The sequence below is a fragment of the Camelus bactrianus genome, chromosome 33, assembly GCF_048773025.1.
Source record: "Camelus bactrianus isolate YW-2024 breed Bactrian camel chromosome 33, ASM4877302v1, whole genome shotgun sequence".
In the NCBI taxonomy this organism is placed as follows: Eukaryota; Metazoa; Chordata; class Mammalia; order Artiodactyla; family Camelidae; genus Camelus; species Camelus bactrianus.
This window is the reverse complement of record NC_133571.1, coordinates 6,246,320-6,267,091: the sequence shown is the minus strand read 5'-3', so window position 1 is coordinate 6,267,091 and position 20,772 is coordinate 6,246,320. Positions and strand designations below refer to the sequence as shown.

General features: G+C 36.7%; 1 protein-coding gene across 1 annotated transcript in view; it reads right to left on the bottom strand.

Moving 5' to 3' along the window:
* The window catches only part of DDX10 (DEAD-box helicase 10), a 214,275-nt gene that overhangs the window by 75,094 nt on the left and 118,409 nt on the right, over positions 1 to 20,772 (bottom strand). The window contains exons 14-16 of the mRNA XM_074356829.1: positions 14,535 to 14,654; positions 11,527 to 11,688; positions 778 to 834 (exon numbers count right to left, since the gene is read on the bottom strand). Of these exons, the coding sequence (XP_074212930.1) occupies positions 778 to 834; positions 11,527 to 11,688; positions 14,535 to 14,654 (339 nt within the window). The remainder of the gene's footprint in view (positions 1 to 777; positions 835 to 11,526; positions 11,689 to 14,534; positions 14,655 to 20,772) is intronic.

Below are 20,772 nucleotides of genomic sequence, written 5' to 3'. Positions count from 1 at the left end.
CAGCCCTGACTTGCTCTCTAAGTGCTACGGTCAGCATGGAAAAGAATGAGGAAGAACATTATGGGTTTACTCAAGGGAGTCGGATCTTTGCTAACTGCTACAGAGAAATCACGGCTAGTCAGGCACAGCACAGTGAGATACGGCGTGAGAAGCGACATACATTACTGGGTCCTGGTTCTAGGAAGTCATTTCTACAAAATGTCCTCAGAATGCAGAAGCTGAACCCTTCTCGGAGTTAAACACACTGGATAAAAATTGTAGCTGCACGTGGATGATGGTGTTCATAGCTGTGTACATATATTTGAAAGAAACATCTACAGAAGCTGAAAATTTTTGTTGACAGAATATAGTGAAGGTGGGAGAGAGAGGCCTTTCCCCTGGATTCTAGGAGTTAAAATAACCAACGCTTTCATCTATTACCAAGCTGAGTTCACACAGGCTGTCTCCCTAGTCTGAAGATGACATAGTACAAAATCCTATCAGGCCCAGCCCACAGAGTCAACCATCTCCTGTACTTAACAGGCACAAAACATAGCAGAAAAAGATGGTGAAGGCAGTAGAGCAAAGTCAAAGAAACAAGTCATCTCATGTATTTTTCCTCCTACATCACAGGGGAAACAAATGAATATCAGAAAGCAAATAATACATATACATGGGCTTAAATCCAATTCAAATGTCATGATACATAAATAAATATAAAATACATATGGAAGAGAAGGGTATTTAAACTCCATTCAATGTTACAAACATTTTTCTCATTAAAATATAAACTCTTACCTTTGCTTGCTTCTTATTGGCTTCTCTTCTGGCTTCTCTTTCTTTCAGTCTCTTCTCCTACAGGTAAAGGAAGAAAATTAGCAATGTATAAACTTGTCTAGCAAGTGTAAATCAGACTACATACTCATAACAGGTTTTTCTTAAGCCAACTGATAAAGGATATTCATTTTTCAAACATTTATTAAGTACCTACTATGGGATTAGCACAAGTTTTCAGAATGATTAAGTATGTGTCAAGCATCTGGAATCAAATCACAGTTCTGCCATTTATTAGCTGTGCAATTTTAGGCAACTTATTGACTACCTCTCATTTTCTCCATCTAAATATGGGGATAACAGGGGCACACATTTCATAAAGTTGATATAAGAATTATATAAAATAATATACATGCTTAGCACAATGTGTGACATATGACTGGTACACAGTGTTGGCTATCAGAATAAAAAAGGAAGAAATGCAATAATGACTATTTCCCTTTTCCTCTGTCTAAAAGCAGAATTTATACAGGGTATGAAATCCACAGCCTTGGGGTTCTAAGAGAAGTGGCAATATTTTTTGCAAAAGAAAAACAATGGAAGATAATTCTTATAAGCTCATTATTTTATTGAATTGCTTTATAATTTCCCCATTCATTTTCCAATGATCATAAAACAGGCAGAAAATGCAACACAAATGTTTTTCAAAATAAGAAAATAAATGTGTACAATATTAAAATTCAAAACAATAAAATTTTGTTTTAAATAAAACACCTCTTTTCTTCTTCAAAAATAAAGCCTTAAAGCAATAAGAAAAAGGCTATTCTTAATCCAAAATTCGTAACTATATAGATTTTTTAATTTAATGAACTACTACATCTATGTAAAAAGTGAAAAAACAACAAATAATTTTTTCATGAATGTGAAACTGCAACCGTGATTCATAGTACGTGAAATATCCACTAACATGAGAATTAACATGTTTTCTCAGTCCGGGCACTCTGTCATTACCAGACATGGCTTTATGCTTTACATATGGCTTTATATACTTCATACACGGCTTTCTCCAGATTCAAGAACCAATTCTAATACATACTCTGAAGACACCTGAGGCTGCTCCATTGCTCCCAGCATTGAGAAGAGCAGGCAAGTGCTACATTCCACACTATCTACTTTATCTAAGTTTACAGACTCCTTTTCGACAAAGTGAGAACATAAATATTATAAGTTGAAAAAGGGGTTAATTACGAAGTAATGTCAAGAGGAGGGGAGTCCACAGAGCTTATAGATTCAGTTTTTATAGCTTCAGATTGCATAGCAAGAAAGATAAATTCTAAGTGAAACTAACAAAAATCCAAATTCAAATGGCAACTGTGAATGTGTCATACTCTTAAATAATGCATAATGTTAAACTATTCTTTTCTGTGATTATTATTCTCTCTCTATCCCAGTTTTGGAGAAAATGAGTGCTACTTTCACTTCCGAATAAAACACACAACTAAAAGGGTAGATAAAACTTAAACAATATGCAATTACACAGAGAGACATTCTAAAGATTACTTGGAAGTTCCAGGATCAAGGTCAGAGGAAAAAGAAAGATAAAGAAACCAAAACTAAGAAGGTGATTTGTTCACTGTCAAAGAGCTCAATCATCGGTCTTCGTGTGCCAAGTCTAGTGCTTTTTCCCCGTATCTTCTAAAAACAATTAAAAGTCAGGATTGGGGACTTTAACAGACGTGGCTTTAATAACAGAAAAAATAATACTTAGTATTATTTTAACAAGAAGTCAACAAATACAATAGTTATCAGATACCCCATACTCGAGATAGTTCTCTAATGGGCTTATAAGAGTTGTTCTGCCACCAAAGTAAAATAATCTCAATGTGTCCTCAATTGGGGGAGGGTGGAGTTAATGGATGGCAGTTTGTAAACATCTGCACCCAAATTCTTCATAGAAGTTGGCACCAATTACTGATTCTCTATGAGTATTAGCAGACTACAAAATAAATCAAAGTAACATAAAACTGATCATAATTATGCTTAGTGTGAGAGCTGGCTTTAGTTTGTGGATGCACATATTTGTAATTTTCTCTCTCTTCTCTTTCACACACACACATTTCAGTTCCATCTTCCACGAAAAGTTTTCATGTTTAGAAAGTAAAATTAAGCTAGACAGTATTTTATGTTATTTTATAAGGATCACAGCGACTTTCAAGTGTTGCACTGCTTAAACTAACTTTAAAACTACAGCTATATAAAACATCAAATAACTAGGGAGGAATAAAACTATACTTTCATAAATATATCTGTCCATCAGCATATGATTACTGCTGTTATTTTCTTACTAACAGTAGTAGCACTGAATTAAGTATCAGCAGTATGCTAAGCATTTTACATATATTTTCAAATATGTGCTACAAAACTTTTTGACGTATTATCATTCCTATTTAATAGATGAAAAATATGAAGATCAAAGTGGTGAAGTAACTTGCCTGATGTCACGCAGCCAGTGATAGACCTGAGACTAAAACTGAGTCTGCGCAGCCAGCATCTCCACTCCCTCAACTCCAGCACACGTCTCTACCCCTTCTCTCCTCCATCAGAAAGTTTTGCTTAGCTTTGTAGATGAATAGTGTTTTTATCTTATCAGTACGTTTTAGCCAAATGTTGCATTTCCTTTTGTTGTTAATAATGGTCTGTTACCATATGGGTCTTTCATCCTGACAGCATTTTTTTCTGATAGAATTTTATGTATACTATTTTAATTAATTTTTGCCTATACCCTGTGGAAAAAAAATAAAACTAGATAATTAACCACATGTAACAGTCACACAAATTGTTGCTGTAATTATTCAGTAACTGGCCTTCTCCCAACACACTAGAGTATCTGAAAATGGCACTTCAAAGTTCCAAAGAATAACCTTGATATGTCCACATCAGAAAAACTCTAACTAAGTAAACGCTATCTTCCTCTTGGAGCTTTTCAGCTAGCCATTTTAATCATAGCAGGAAAAAACATATTGATAATTTTCCACTACTACTGAACTCTGAACTCCAGTACTAATTCATTATAGTCCACGAAGAACAATTTATATTTCAAATTTAAATTGGCTATCAGAATTCACACGTGCATGCAAGTGGAATAATTTTTCCTTTTAAGATTTCGGCCACAAGTCTCAGGTGAATGAGGAATATTCAAAGCCTTTCAAATATGAAGTGAATATGACCAGGATATGAAACGGACGTATAATAAAAAAGTACAAACTTTCAACATTGGGTGAGACAAAAAGAAAATTAGAAAAGTTTTCTTTCTTATCTTAAAAAGCTGTATTAGCACTTTATCTGAAAAAAGCAAGTAAACATTAGTCTTTAAACAAAGGAGAAGAGGAAGTACAATTATGGTAACCCAAAATTTAGGAAATGGATATAGGGAAGAAAGTACATTTTTTTTTGATAAGGCATGACAGAAGTTCTTTTTTTAAAAGAACAGTATATGAATCATAAATGCTATAAACAATGAAACATAAAGATAGAAAGGTTGGATTACAATAACTAGTGGAAAATTATAATTGAATTTTATTAGATTCTGTAGCTGAGGTTCCCCACTCCCCAATTAATTTATGTGGTTTAAATGCTTTGTCCTTTCTTTCCCTATTTCATTTTTGAGGATAGATTGGTACCAAAAGGTACTTTATGCCAACAAAAAGAAGGCAAAATTTTATCTTTAGTTCTGCCATGCTACCAATGATTAAGTATAAGAAGAGCATGGAATTCAACAATAAAAATCAAATTCACAAGAGACAGGACAACAGAAAAATTACATTTCAAGTTACAAAATTCTCCCCTAGACGTTCTTATATGTCTTTTGGCTTCTCACACACTACAAGTCCTCAGTTTCCAGAAAAGAAAGTACCAAGAAATATGAATTTCATCAGCAGTCAAGACTATGTTATTTAAACCATTTTCATTTCATGGAGATCTTGAAAATTCGCAGATCTGGAAATTTATATTTTTCAGGAGGTGGTGGAAGCCTATTTGAATGAGTCTCAGGCAACTGTTGTCAGTTTGGTAAGGAATGGAGTTCCAACTGTCCACAGAAAAAGAGGGGACGTCGATCTTCATTTGAATATTACAGGAACCCCTTTTTCACAGAAGAAAATTGGCTCAACAAAAGTGAGTAAAAGAATGATTATAGTTTGGTTTTTTTTTTTTTGCCCTGAAGATAACCCCTGCCCTCTAAGAACAAAATCCCAGGGAGCCTAAACCCCTCCTGGGAACTAAGAACACAAGGGTCTATGACGTGTTATCTATTCTATAGAGTTTATTTGAACAATATAAAAAAATTGGTCTTCCATGTATAAATCTATAACAACTTCATTAAGTATATGAAGACAAAGAAAAACACAAATTTACATAGAAACACAGATTCACTAATCAATTCCTTCAAATATCTGCTGAGCTACTATGCGCCAGGCCCCGATGTGGGCTCTGGGTAGACGGATGGGCAAAACAGACACAGCCCCGCTTCCCCTCATCTCTGCAGCCCCTCAGCCACCTGGCCCAGCACCAAACTCTGCCCCTGTGCCTCAACGCCTCTCCAGCTCTAGACCGTCAATCTAACAGCCACCCCACCTCTCAAACACACACACACACACACACACACACACACACACAAAGAAATCCCCAAAACAAAGATCTTAACCATAAAAAGAAAGATAACAATCAGGTCAAAGACCTGCCACACAGTTGATAAGACCTATATAATCTTGAGTATTTATTTCATTTTGGATGCTGGATGGGAAAAAGAGCCCAAGTAACCAGATGCTGGGCTGAATATCACAAGCTGCTATAAGCTCATGAGAGTAAGAACAAAACTTCCCAGGCAGACATCACGAAATTACAGGCAAAGTTTGCACAGCAATCGGCTGGACTCTCCTGCACAGTAAGCCTGGCTGTGATGGTGGCAGGAAGGCTGCACAGGACGAGGATCTCTTTTCCTCCCCTATAAATAAGCTTGATTCATAAAGTCCATTCTAGAATTAAGCACCAGATACTTTGTCCCTTGCCTTCATGATAACATTTCTGACATTAGTAAAATTTCATAAGACCATATGCACCAGATCAGTCTCTGACATCTGCCTTCGATGTTAAAATGACCACAGCTACACAAAAATGGATCATAGTTCTAGTAACTACACAGCCTTGCAGTGAACACTCAGGGAAAGGTGATGTTAGTATGGGGTCCTAGACTAGGCTCCTAAGCACAGTGCTTATTTTATGACCTTGCTCTGGAAACATGAACAATTTCTATTTCTTGTCATTCCTTCTTCAAGATCCTCCGTCCCTGTTGTCGTCCTCTACCTTTTGCTTCACTGCCTCAGAGTTACCCTGTTGTAGGAGAACGCCTGACGGTACAAGGCAGCAGCTGCGTGGGCAAAAAACAGCGTGGACAGTAACAAAGACCTTGGTAAGAGTCCCAGGGCTGCTACTGACAAGCTGTGGCGCCTTGGACAAACTACTTGACCCTTGTAAGTCTTAGCTTTATCATTTGTAAAAATGAGGCTAGCTCACTTGTATCATAAGTTAATACATAGAAAATGCTTGTTAGTGGGGAGGGTATAGCTCAAGTGGCAGAGTGCACACTTAGGAGGCACGAGTTCCTGGGTTCAATCCCCAGTACCTCCTCTTAAAAAAACAAAACAAAACAAAAAAAACCTAATTACCTCCCCCCACCCCCACCAAAATAAAAAATGCTTATTGCAGGACCCAGTTAACTAGGTGCTACTTGTTACTGTTCTTGTTATTACTATTCCTAAGATGCCTGATTACTGCTGCCTTCCTCCTTCACTATCATATAAATTTATGTTTAAGATACTTGGATTCCATGTCAACTCAATTCTTGTCACCAACAAAACAGATTTTTCGAAAAAGTCCCTTTAATTCTTTTTTAACTTTCTAATATTCATGCTAGTAGTAAGTAGAACTCAGAGGATCTTTGCCCACAGTCCAGAGCCACCTTTTGACTTGGCTATGCCGTCTAAACAAGCAATCCAAAATGGATAAAACACTCCAAGTACATTTCAAAGAAATGAAAGAGAACGTCGTAATGAATTGCTTCTCTTCACTCTCAGCTGTTACAGCAGATATTACTGCACTAAATACAAGCAATCTTTCAGAGCTAAGAATAATGACATAACACCACAGCCCAGATTTTCATTCCATTAAAGTAAAAACCTTTCAATGATACGACCCATGGCCCATCTTTCACAGCTCTGACTGAATTATCAGAAAACACATGGTTTCCTTTGCAACTTACTAACATACTAATGGTTTTACCTGCAAAAATATGGCTTTTGCTACAGTTTTACTTCTCACAGTTTCAAGAAAAGGCATAATTAAATATAGCTACTGGTAATTGCCAGGTAAAGCGGACAATCAGAATGGCCTCAGAAGAAAGTGATGCTTAATGGCTATAACAAAGACTCCTGAAAAAAATAGAGCTACTAACTGGGTGACCTAAAGCAGTTACACAGGGCTCCTGATGTCCCCAGAGCGGCCAAGTTCCAGCAAGCGGGTGGCTCATTTCCACTTCCCAGCAAAGCCATAAACTGTACGGCGTTTATTTTTTTCTTTATTTTCTTTTCTCTTCTTTTTCTTTCCTTTTCTTGTCTTTCTTTTCTTCTTGCTATAAACTAGTTAAAATTCTATAGCTCATTTTCTAAATCTTTGTGACAAAGATACTCCCTTGAGTCACAGTAAAACTTACATAGCTTTCAGAATCTGGCAGATGAAACTATGAGGCAAGGACAGGTGTAACAGCATGGAGGAAGAACAGGCGGGAATAAATGAATAGCTGAGACCTGCATTACAAAACCTGAGTGCGTATTCAAAGCTGTGGTGTGAGGTTGCCAGTTTTAAACAGCAAGAATAAACGACTACTTTCAAATAGAATCATTAAGACAAAATTCACGTACATATTAACTATCTTATCCTTTTAAACTAAAAATATAATCATGAAAAATTTTTAACATGCTGAAAGAACATTTCTAACCCCATAAAAACTTCTAAAGTTGACATGTATTTTTTAAATGTGTCAAATACAGAACCATGTTATAGTCTATATGAAGTTTCCTTTTCACATGTAAAATGCTTTCAGGCACATTCCTCATTCATAATTTTGTATCAAAAGTTTCTTCACCTTTTTCTATCTTCATGAAGTAATGCTTACTCCTAGACCCAAAAGTTAGTATTTCAAGTAGTCTTTAGGGACATACAATTCTTCTCAGTATATTTTCATAGAAATAATAAACTTATAAGTAACTGCCTTCAAGGCAAACATAATCACATTTGCCCGAGGTAAAACTTCATGCTAGAAGAACTAAGAATTGTCATTATAATAACTTAATACACTTAATTAGGGAAAAAATATGATTTCAAAACCAATATTGTGTTCAGGTAATGCAATTAAGATAAACTGTGCAAGATTAATAATATACTTAGTTTTTAAAGTAAAATGCTAGTGACCATTGGAAAACAAGTGAACAAGGTAGCCTTATCATCAAGCAAGGAACCTAACGGGTCAGCAGGGGAAAATGACAAATTAAAATCCCATTTTTTTTAAACAGAAAAGGATAATTTTATTCCCATGATGTCTCTGATCACCCGGTATTAACCCGTATTTTCATTTCCTCATTTTTCAGAACAGGAACATGCAGTCTAAGCTGATGACTGGTGATCCCCCAGGTGGACCAAATAATGCTAGACTCAAGACTCAAATGCAAGTGTTCCACCTTACAGCACAGCATTCTTTCCACCAAACATTATGCCAAAGGGTAAAACCTGCCATTTAAAAAAATACTCCATACGCCTTGTAGGCAGAAATTTGGTCCATGGCAGCTTCGTGCACAACTGATTTGAGCACCTGTATCGTGTGTTACGTATGCAACTGTCATAAACCTACTAAGTGCTCACAAACATGAAATTTACACTAAGTTAATATGCAAATACTTGTATGTATTTAAATAATCATTTTACTGATGAAAATACCAAGAAACGAACCATATTTGTGCAAGGTAGCTTTTACACTGAAGTTGAACAGAGAGAAGACTGTTTTAGTTACCTCCTTGTGCTTTCTTTAGGCTACATAATATCTTCAGTCACCAATATAGAAAATATGCTATGGGCCACCTTGTGCTGAATATACTTATTTTATATAAAACAACAAACTTTGACTTGTTTTTTAAAAAGGCCTTATGTCTATTTTAGTTACAGAGGACTGACTTCAAAACCAGTAGCATGTAAAGTTCTTGTGAGTTCTCTCACAATTATGTCAGCCCCACACTGTTCTGTCTGACACTGCTGTGAGACAATCCCAGCGATGGTTTAAAAATCATATTCTATGTTTTAACAATGGTGCAAAGACAAGAAAATGAATTACATAAAAGCTCAAAGATAAGTGAAAATGAACAACTATAGAACAGTACATACAGTATTCTACCTTTCATGCAACAAAGGGAGAAAATAAGAATATGTACTTCTGTTTACCAGCCTTTGCGTAAGGAGACTATAAGGATACATCAGTAATTAATAAAAATAATTATGTATGGGGGAGAGGTATGAATAAGACTGACAGGGCGGGGCAGAAGGAAGACTTCTCAACGCTAACTTTTTTATCACTTTGATCTTGGAAAAAAGGCGAAGATATTATTTATTTCAAAAATTTTAATGTAAAAAAACTGGGGTGCACAAAGCTTCTCTGCAGTGACAGACTCTCCAGAGTTAACCGTGATTTCACTATAATCTTCCTCAGGACGGAGGAACCCATGTATTTTACATATTCCATCTTCGCAGCCTAGGGTAGAGCTTAGCGCACGCACACACTGTACAATAACTATACAATAGTCAACTTGAAATTAAGTTCCTAAATGTCTCAGAAACAACATTCCACAACCTGGATACAGAAGCAACTTCCACACGTGGGGGAAGGGTGAAAGGGAAGATAAAAGGGGAGGAAGGCAGGGGTAGGGGAAGGGGGAGCCTTCATTTTATGTAAGTTCTCCACATTTCTTTTACTGATGGCTACTATTTGAAACTACAGGATAGTCACGGATAGTTAGAGATTTGCAGATACTAACTGATACATATAGAACAGATAAACAAGTTCATGCTGTATAGCGCACAGAACTATATTCGATATCTTACAGTAACTTATGGTGAAAAAGAATAAGAAAATGAATATAAGGATGTTCATGTATGTATGACAACAATTGCACTGTACACCAAAAGGTGACACACCACTGTAAACTGACTATACATCAATAAAAAATACATATATGAAAATAAATAGATAGATAAATAAATAAAATAAAGGACAATTGTTCTTATGCTAGATAAATACTCTAAGTAGAATGTAAGCTGAAACATGACAGCTGCTGACACTCCTAATGTTATTAAAAAATTTAATGACAAATTATCAGCACCAAATTCCCATACAAAGCACTGTACTCAATGAAAGCAGCAAGGCAGGAAATGTTTTGTTGTCTCAATAATATTAATGCCCAGTGACTGCAACCAGTGTATTTCAGGCTCACTGGTTCTCCATACTTCTGGAATGTTTTTCTCACCATTCATCTCCATCCGTGAAGCTGTATCTTCAGTATCTGCTTTTTCTTATCCACTACTGTGAAGCTGCAACAAATCTTAAAGAAATGAGAACTGCTCCTCTATTGAAAAAAAATTTTACTGGGCTATTAAATAGTTACAAGGTCAAACAGGAGTCAAAAACTACAAACTCCTTCTAGGGATGTGGTTAATGATGTCCACATCCGAAGGCTTCACGGTTTCTTAACACAGAACCTACTGTCACAGCACTGATCCTTCGGCATGATGCTGTGTTACCCGGAGGTCAGGAGCCGTCCCAAGGGCATGATGCAGAAACTTCTTTAAAAATGTAAATGTGTTTTATGTCACTACTTGACTCATTGATCTAGGGAAACGTCCACTTGTAAGTAGTGTGGAAGGACAACACCATCACGAGTGACCAGAATGGAATAATCCTCTGTTTCAAGGATAACAGGAAACTGCCACGTTTGAGGTCAACAGGGCACTCGCCCTCTTACAAGGTTTCCTTTTTTTTTTTTCCTTAATACAGTGAGCTTAATCTTATATCCATTACCAAGTAACTGCTTATGGAGGAAATTTAACTGTTAAGTTGAAGCTGGAAACAACACTAATGTTGCTCAAATGAGTGAACCTTGAGACAAACTGTTTCATCCACACCATGGAACACTACTTACAACAGAGGGAGTGGAGCATTACATACAGAACAACTTGCAACTCAACAGATTCGTGCTGAGTCAAAAAACCCAGTCCTAAAAGGCTACATACTTCATAGCTTCATTTATATAACGTTCCTGAAATGACAAATTATAGAAATGGAGCACCTAGGATATCTGTGTACCTACTTCTAACAACTACATGTGCAGCTACCATGTTCTCCCAATTAAAACTTAAACTGAAAAAAAAATTCACTGTAATGTGGGTCACCTCAACCAAAAGTAGATTTAGGTAACATTCTCAGAAACCAGTTAGCAAACAAAGACTCCATCAGCAGAAGGAAAAAGAAGGACTAGATAAAATAACAAAATAGCCACTGAAAAAGCACTGTTAGAGACAACGAAGTAATTTGGTTATTAATGAGTATCTAATAATTATTTGCATATGTTTAGAATATATGAAATTTCATTCAGTATTAATTCAAGACAGAAAGCTTACCCGATGCTTTGCCTTAATTTTCTTCCTATATTCTTCTTTGTCAAATTTGTCCTCTTCTTGAAGCCTTTCCTTTGCTTTACCTAAGTTGATACCGCCGGCATCGTCCTCTTCCTCGGTCTCCTTTGAGACAGATTTCTGCACTTGTGGCCACTGTTGAACCAACTACAGACAGAAAAGGTTAAGTATGGGGCAGGAAGGCAGGGAGTTTTAACAGAGCATCACTTCCCTTTATAGAGTGACTTTGAAATGGTGCACATACACACTTTCTGCCTTACAACCTGTATTTCTTAAACTTTCTAACAAACTATATAATAAAAGTGAGCAAGTCACAGAAAACACCATCCCAGGCAGGATAAAGGAATCCTGCCACAACTCAGTAAGAGCAGAACTGAAGGAAAATTTCGTAAGATGATTTGGAGAAGGATGTTGCCCCAACATCATCTCAGTGTTCTGGGCAGGCTATACGCCACCAACTCAGCTCCCAGTGATCCGCACGGGGTGGCAGGGGGCAGCCCCAGCACAGCACGGCACCCTGGTGTACCTCAGTCATGCTCTCACCACACTGGCTTGTTTCACTCTCCTGTTTTTCTTTACCAGCATTAATCCCCTCGAGGGCAGTCGTATGTCTTATTCATGTATCCTCAGAACCCAACACATTATCTGGCACGCACTAGATGCTCAAAAGTGGCTGATGTGTCACACATCAGCTGGTTCTACACATAAAAGCTGAAATAACTAAGCTAAGTGTAAAGGAGAGTGGGTCTCAGAAGCCTGCTCAGACCTACGTGATTTGACACATACAGTTTATGGTTAGGAACAAGGTGATGAAGAAGTCAGGGCCCTGATCTGGGAGTCGGGAGACCTGGTTTAATTGTCCTGACTTTTTCACTAGCTTGATCCATAATCCTGAATGGATTACTTAATCTCTGGACATCTGTGTCCCTGCCTGAAAAATAAGATTTGTTTGACTTCATCATTTTCCAGGACCAACAATACTAAAACACTAGACAATTTAGACACAAAGGATTCTCTAATTTTACCTAATGACTGGTTGCCGGGAGGATTTAAGTAGCTGCCACTCTTTCTGAAAGACCACTGATTAACCAGCAGGCAAATGCAAGTTGTAGGCACACACATCGCAGGTGTTAATGCCTCCTCTCACTCCTGTCACCACTAGTCATTCTTCAAGATGAGATTTCTACAGAGCCGCAACTTTAGGCAACGAACCAGGGTCACGAACACAACTGCACAAGAAGCCAGGCCAGCCATCACCGACACCAAGGAAGCAGCGGGAGGGAGCAGCTATGACAGTAAGAAAGCCACCCATTGCTCTGACTTCTCACCCCTCTTCCAACCAGAGTGAAAAAAGTTCGCTTTGTGGGTTGAACAAATGGTGGCTTTTCTTTGATACTTTTAGATCAGAAGTTTCAGCATAGCTCACGCCACACAGAGCTCCTCTCAGCAATCAGCTTACACTGAAACATTTTACAGCTAAGGATTTACACTCATCTGGAAGCTAATGGATATGATTTGTGCCGTTACACTCGGGAGCAGAGCAAGGAACCTCATTATGGCAACAGCACTAACCTTTCACAGTCAGCATCTGATGCAATACAACTGTATTTTGGTTTAGCCTGCTTCTCAGGCGCTGGCCTCTTTTTAGTAATTTCATGAAGATTCATGTTTATCAATTATATAGGGTTCCTTTGCAACTTCCAGCAACAGTCTGAACTGCATTCTACTTGTTGGTTTTCATCTAATTTGCACATCATTTTACTCTATATATTACTGCAGATTTGGGCTTCTAAAGCAAAGCCCTCTTCCCCAAAGTAACATCCAAATCTTCGTTAACTTCAGAATTAAAAGGAAACATACTCCACTGAATACAGACTGTGTAGACAGCATTTATATTAGTCATGATGAAATAACTGATGTGATACATTACTCTCAGTATAAAAAGCTCTGTTATTTCACTGAGATACTAGACAATAGTTCATTCACTCAGCAGGTGTTTGTTTCGAGGGCTTCCTATTTGCTAGGCTCTCTTCTAAGGGCTGAGGACACAGCAGTGGGCAGACGCCTTCCCTCACGCTGCTTCTCCCATCCCAGTGGACTAGAAATACCTCACCTCGTGCCGCTGGAGTGGAAGGAATGGACAATCACCAAATAATACAGAATGTAAAGTCAAATAGTAAGTGCAATGAAGGAAAAAATAAAAACAGGGCAAGGGAAATGAGATCGCGGTGGGCGAGGGGTGCGGTGTGCTCTATCCAGATGAACAGGGAAGACTACAGGTCGGTGAGAGTGAAACTGGGAGATGACAGTTAGAAGATCTGCTATGACCACTGACCAGACACCACTCCTTAAGTGAGTCACCTGATATTCTAGATATGACTCTTTTAAAAATGAAGATAATATTCTTATGTAATAGAGTGACCTTCTTCAAGCAATCTGTGAGAGGTAGCCCCTTCCCCACTCTACAGGGATGAATTTACACTAAGACCAGGTACACAGTGAGATGAAAACCAGGCAGCTACGTGCCCGAGGTTATTTTAAAGCAAAGAATTCCTTCCCACAGTAGCCAGTAAGGAAAAGCATGCCAATACAGCATGTGAAACTGAGGAACTGAAGAGCAGAGGCTTTTTAAAGTTAAGCAAAAGATGCTGTGGTGAGTAGCTGTGTTACTAGCCTTGAGCGTGTTCCCATAGAGCGTGTTGACAGATGGGCCCCCATGACTAGCAAATCTTATCTATAAAAACAGGATTTGGAAAGTTCAAAACCAACACTGTTGTTATCATCAAGAAATACCGCAGTTTACTGTCAGTGAGGCATTCGTGCCGACAGATGTACCGTTGACCAAAACCCTACAGGAGCAGCGAAAGGAATGGCCTGAGTCCTTTACACAAACGTTATTTTTCCTACTAAAGAATGCTTAAGTCAGCAGGAGACTCAGACTCTTTCTAGTACTTGGAATGTACCTCAGAAACGAAGCATGTGCAGAATCTTACCTCCCCTTCGTCAGTAAACGTTATTTTCTTGTTTACTTTAAAATTTCTCTTCATTACTTTTTTTGCCTCTGCGACCTTGGTCACTTTTTTCTTCAACCTGGATTTAGAAGGTTCTTTCTTCTGTGTGAGAATATACAAAAAACAGAGATGATTAGGTAAATAGCTGGTTCATAATAACAACTTAACACTAGCAACACACTTCCCAGAACTGAGTGTGTGTGTTGCTCACTGGATAATGGGAAGCACCAAAATTACTGTCTAGAAGTAAAACTATTAGACTTATTAACTAACGCCCCCACCTCCAATCCTAAAGGGGTTTAGGTTTCGATAGGAACATGAGACATAAATAACCTTAAAAATTTTTATTACTAAAACTATGCTACCTTGATAATGTAGAAGCATCAGAAATTACATGATGGATAATGTCATTCTAAATGAAGTAAGCCACAAAGAGAAAGAAAAATACCATATATCACTTATATGTGGAATCAAAACAAACAAACAAAAAAGGAACTTATTTACAAAACAGAAACAGACTCACAGACATAGAAAACAAACTTATGGTTACCAGGGGGCGAAGAGGGTGGGAAAGGATAAACTGGGAGTTCTAGATTTGCAGATACTAACTAATATATATAAAATAGATTAAAAAACAAGTTTATACTGTATAGCACAGGGAACCATATTCAATATCTTGTAGTAACTTATGGTGAAAAAGAATACGAAAACAAATATATGTATGTTCCTATATGACAGAAGTATTGTGCTGTATGCCAGAAATCAACACAACATTGTAAACTGACTATATTTCAATAAAAATACATTTAAAAAAAAAAAGAAACTACATGATAATGTGATAAATGGACAGATAAGATAAGTAAAGCTATCTTCCAGCTAAAAACAGGGCACGTTTTTAAAATAGTTCTAACTTCCAAGTACAACTTTGAATTTTTAGACTAGGAAAGTATTTCCCTGAAAAGCAAAATGACTCCAATACATTGTCTGTGACTCAAAAATCTCCCTCCCATTACAGTAACTCACTATATGAATACTGGGAAACATCTTATGATAACTAAGCTGTGTCCAAAAGTGAGACAGTGTAAGAGTTCTTGAACAGGAAGCTTGTCAACCAAAATAAACTGCATACTTTGTGAACACAGGGCACTCTCACTAATAAGACTTCCTTCCACCCAGCCATCACTCCTACACCTCCTTTCTCCCTCTAAATACTTATCAAAGAACACCAGCAACACCACCACCAGGGCTGGAGACTGTGTTACTGACTCCTACAGGATCTTCTTGGTTTTATGCCTAAGTCAGTTCTTAAGGATCTTGGGTTGGCCGATACTGTCATCAGCCCTGGGCTAGTGATAGAGAGAACGCCAATCAAACAGTGCAAACTGAGAAAATCATTATGATATAAAAATAACACAGAGGAGTGAGTTATAACCAAAAAAAAGCACGAAATATCCTGGGGAGCCACAGGAGCAAACTTTCTGAGGGCGATGATAATGCTCCTAATCTTGACAGGCGTTTGAGTACACAGGTGTATACATTTGTCAAAACTCATCAAATGTTACACTTAAAATTGGTGCATTTCATTGTATGTAAACTTCTACCCCAAAAAAGTATCCTGTAAATAAAAACTGTACTTTTAGTTAATGCCAGGCAAGTTGAAGAATATGGAAGAGTGTAACGATGTTGGCAACTTACTCCAAAATGAATTAAATAAAAAAGGATGATGAATGGATAGATGGAAAACTACATGAAAAAGGAAATATGGTTAAAAGTTAATTACAGAATATGAGTGATGGATATTTTGGTATCCAAAGTGTACTTTTTTCAACTTTTCTGTATGTTTGAAATTTTATGTAATAAAACACGAAAGAAAAGAGAGAATACACTCAGAAAAATAAGAAAAAATACCCAGAAAAACAAGAGAAATAGTCACAAAGGAAAGATACCAAAAACTGTCAGAATAAAATAAAGAACAGTCAGAAAAACAACCCTGCAGAGAGAAACCCTGGAGTGAAGTAGGTCTACATCAAGAGCTTTAGGGAAATCCATGTTGTCACTGAAATTATGTAACAAAAGTCAGGGGGTATTTGCATCTTTGCATTTTTATGGTTTATCATAGTTTCTAAAAGGGGTCTGTGATATCCCCCTCCTCCCCACAAAAAAAGGTTAAATTGTTTGTTTGTTTGTATGTTTTAGGGAAGCCACTGAAGAATGGAACAGAAATGCCAACATGGGTGAGAAGACAGGTTTACTGTATTTTCCTAATAGGCTGTGGCTTTGCTCTGATACTTTAGGATTAATCTTCACTCATTCAAATCTGCAGAGTGTCATCAACACACAAGACATCAGAGTACACACTGCCCCAGCAGTGAAAGTGACAGGTGGACTCCCAACTCCCACTGAACCTCACTCTATCAACAGGGGAAAAAAATTAAACATTGACTATTTAATCACAGATGTAAGTGCTTGGACAAAATATACAGGATGAATAAATCTTTAATAGGGTGCCTGCCCTAGCTAGTCTAGGGTGAGAAAGTCGAAGAAAACTTCCTTTTAAGGGACAGGTGTTTGAACTGAGTAGCAAACACCCAAACACTGCTGTATGACTGGCACATCGGCGCTGAACAAATGCCTTCTGTGAGTCAACGGATGGTGGATTTCATATATGGCTTACAAGAGAGTCGTAGTTCAATGTCATTCTTTTCAATATTAATGTAGCAGTTAATACATGCTTATTTATTCATTAAAGAATATTCAGTTAAAAAGTCACATTTATGTCCTCTTCATCTACCTCAGTTTACCTTCCAAGAAGCAAACACAGCTACTAGCTCTTTCTGTATCCTTCCAAAGACATTCCAGTCACATTCAAGTACATATGAAGAACCCATGTTACCACAATATTTACGTCTTCGTGAGCATTTATCTACCTAGGGTACATTCCTTTAAGTTAAAGCCATTGGTCAAAGAGTATGCGCATTTAAATTTTGAAAGGTATTTCTAGGCAAATTATACAAATTTATACTCCCATCAAAAATCTGAAAGCAACTGATTCTCCATATCTAGTCAAACAAAGTATAATATTTGGCTTTATATTTGCTGGTCAACTAGGTGAAAAAATAATATCTCTGGGAAGTTTTAATTTCCATTTGTATTATTTTGAACATAGCAGAACATCTTTGCAAAGGCGTGTATTATTTTTCAGTGCACAGTACAGATTCTTTGTCAATACTTTTAATGACTCCCTGGTATTTTATTTATTAACCTGTGAAGTTTCTTCATTTGTTAAAGATGATTCAGTCTCTTCTCCCACTTCATCCTTTATGGTTATACTTTTGCCATATAGGGTAAGAGTCTATTGTTTTGCTTTGTTTTGGCCTTTACTGAGCAGATTTTTTTAAAATTTTTATGAAATTACATTTTCAAATAATAAAATTTTCTAGGTTTTCTAGGTTTGTGCCATACTTAGTGCTTTTCCAACTAAAAGATTTTTTTTTAATGAATTTAATTCCTTAAAATGTAGATTTTACTTTTCTCAAAAGTTTCAACATTGGCTCTTGGACCAGAGGGAAAGTGCTCATTAATACTTTAAATTTCTATACACTGTCACAGAAACTGTAAAGTATACCTATTGCTAGGTAAGAGTTATTTTTTGACTATGAGCCTTTATATTAATGGTGTAAGAATGAAATTTGCAGCAGCCAGAAAATATTATGAAAGATTTCCTGACAAGATATGAAACATCAAAATGCAATTTTTATTTCTATTTGCACTTCTTCCACAACATGTATGCTAGACTTTCAAATAGAATGCCAAACGGAAAATCTCAAAATACAAAGCTGATAGAGCATCAAGTCATTCTCGACAGTGATGGCTGTAGCAGGTTGCCACGAACAACTTGGAAAATAAAAGGTAAGAACAGTTACAAACACAACAAGGGTTCCTATCAGAAGGGCCATGTTAGTTAATATTGGCTACAAGAAGATTCAAATTATAATCCATGAAAAAAACCTACTTTCATATAAGCATTACTGGATATCCTAGAGGGTAAAATAAAAGCATTACTGCAAAACAATAAAAAACAAAACCACAAGGAGATGAAAGTTAGAATTAAAGGGAAAGATACTCCAAAGAAGTCAGATTTTTATCTTTCCTTAAAGTAGCTTCATTTGCATCACCAAATAATTAATAGTTTATAATAGAATTGTATCTAAAGGTGAAGAAAACCAACAAAATAAAGAGCTATCAACCCTGGTGGGGACCTTGAAGGACACCTATTAAAGCCTAAGCCCTCATGCTAAAGGTAAGGGCACTTTGCAGCGTTTATAAACACTGCCACTCCAAAATCTGAACCTACTGACCTTGAGACATTTCTATTGCCTAAATCACCAAACCCTACTAGAACATATTTATGATTTTTTTAAAAAGCAAAACTGCCTGCTATATAAGCATAATGCCTTCATCATCCTACATTTACTGAACTACAGTAACTCACATATTCTAATTTTACAGTATGAAGTAAGGATGCACTAGCTGACATTCTAGTTTAAAGCCATCGAAACTTCCCTGATGATTAGGGATGTTGAGTACCTTTCCATGTACTACTGACCATCTGTATGTCTTCTTCGGAAAAGTCTATTCAGGTATTTTACCCACTTAGAATTTGAAAATATGATTATTTGGGTTTTTGTTTCTGAGTTGTGTGAGTTCCTTATGTATCTCAGATATTAACCCCTTATCAGATACATAGTTTGCAAATATTTTCTCCCATTCTGTAGGTTGCCTTTTTAACTTGTTTCCTTTGCTGTGTTAGAGCTTTTTAGTTTGATGTGGTACCCTTATTTCAGCTTTTGTTGCCTGTGCTTTTGGCACTTTATCCAAAAGATCTTTGCTAAGAATATGCTATTTAAATTACAAGGCCTCAATTCTACTTCCTTCTGATGAGAATCATAGCTGTTACAGAATTTATCTGTATGAGACACTTGTCTCATTACTTGATACTGACACTTCATAAATCATATCTAGAAGACTGCCTGAAAGAACCATTCTATACATCTTTCCAAATTTTTTTTAACATTGTATAAATAATGTGTGTTTACTCCAAACACAGAATCATACAGATGAGAGCCTACATATCCCATCAAAGTTCCCCATTTTTTTAAGGCTAGATCAGTCCTGGTAATTATATTAAGAAGCAAACCATAAGTAAATGCTAATCTTTCTCGTTCTCTATTTCATATGGTCAATAAGGCCGTGCACCACTAATCTCTTTGCAATCTGTAAATTGCAATTTCAATGTATAAAGTAATGACAATGGTTAATGAGTACTACAATATATAAAGTATCAATGACAAAGTATTTATTATGAAACATTCGTGATTCTTTTGGAAAAAATCATTTTAACCAGTCAACATAAATGGGAAAACAGATGATTTAGTATTGTTTTTTCCCCCGCCTCAGATCAAAAACTATGTAATATCTCGTGATCTCAGTTTTGCTTGGACTTCCTTCTGGTTATGGAGAATCATAAGGCACAAACACTCACTGCAGTGTTTTCTGATTGTTAGAGTCTTCCTTTAAGATTCCTACTCCCTGAAGCCACTGGCTTAACTTGGAACACTTTCCAGAAGCTGCTTTTTAACCTAATAAATTCTTCCTGAGAGTATGTGTCTGCTACCTTAACGACTCAATGCTTTCAGAAAAATAACTTTCAAATCTATCTCCAATACAGTTGCCATCTCCCTCTATATATTCTTTCTCTTATTTTTCATAAGTAAGTCCCCCCACCAAACCCTCATTCAAACACCAGTTTCTTCCCTCAACATCTGTCTTCTTTTCCTCATCTATTCCTTGTAAGAATTAACAAAAATCTTCCCTTGATTTTAAAAAGCTTCTTTCTAGCATTTCAGTCAATAGTTCTTTAAATCTTCCATTGCCTCCAATTAGTCCAGGTAAGACCTAAATTCCTTTCCTCCATCCAAGCCATATTTTACTTTGCTTATTTCCTTATTTTAAGCCTCATCCCCAGTTGAGCTTCATGACCAGGCAAATCCATCACTGTCTTTGTCCTATATATTATCTCAAACAGATCATTCTACCTTTTCAGCAGTTTTTATACTGTTGCAATGGATAAATTTTGAAAATAATTCATATTTCTAACTCACTATCCTAGGAAATTTGTGTTTAATTCACTGAAATTGTTTAGGCTGTTTACTGATTTTGT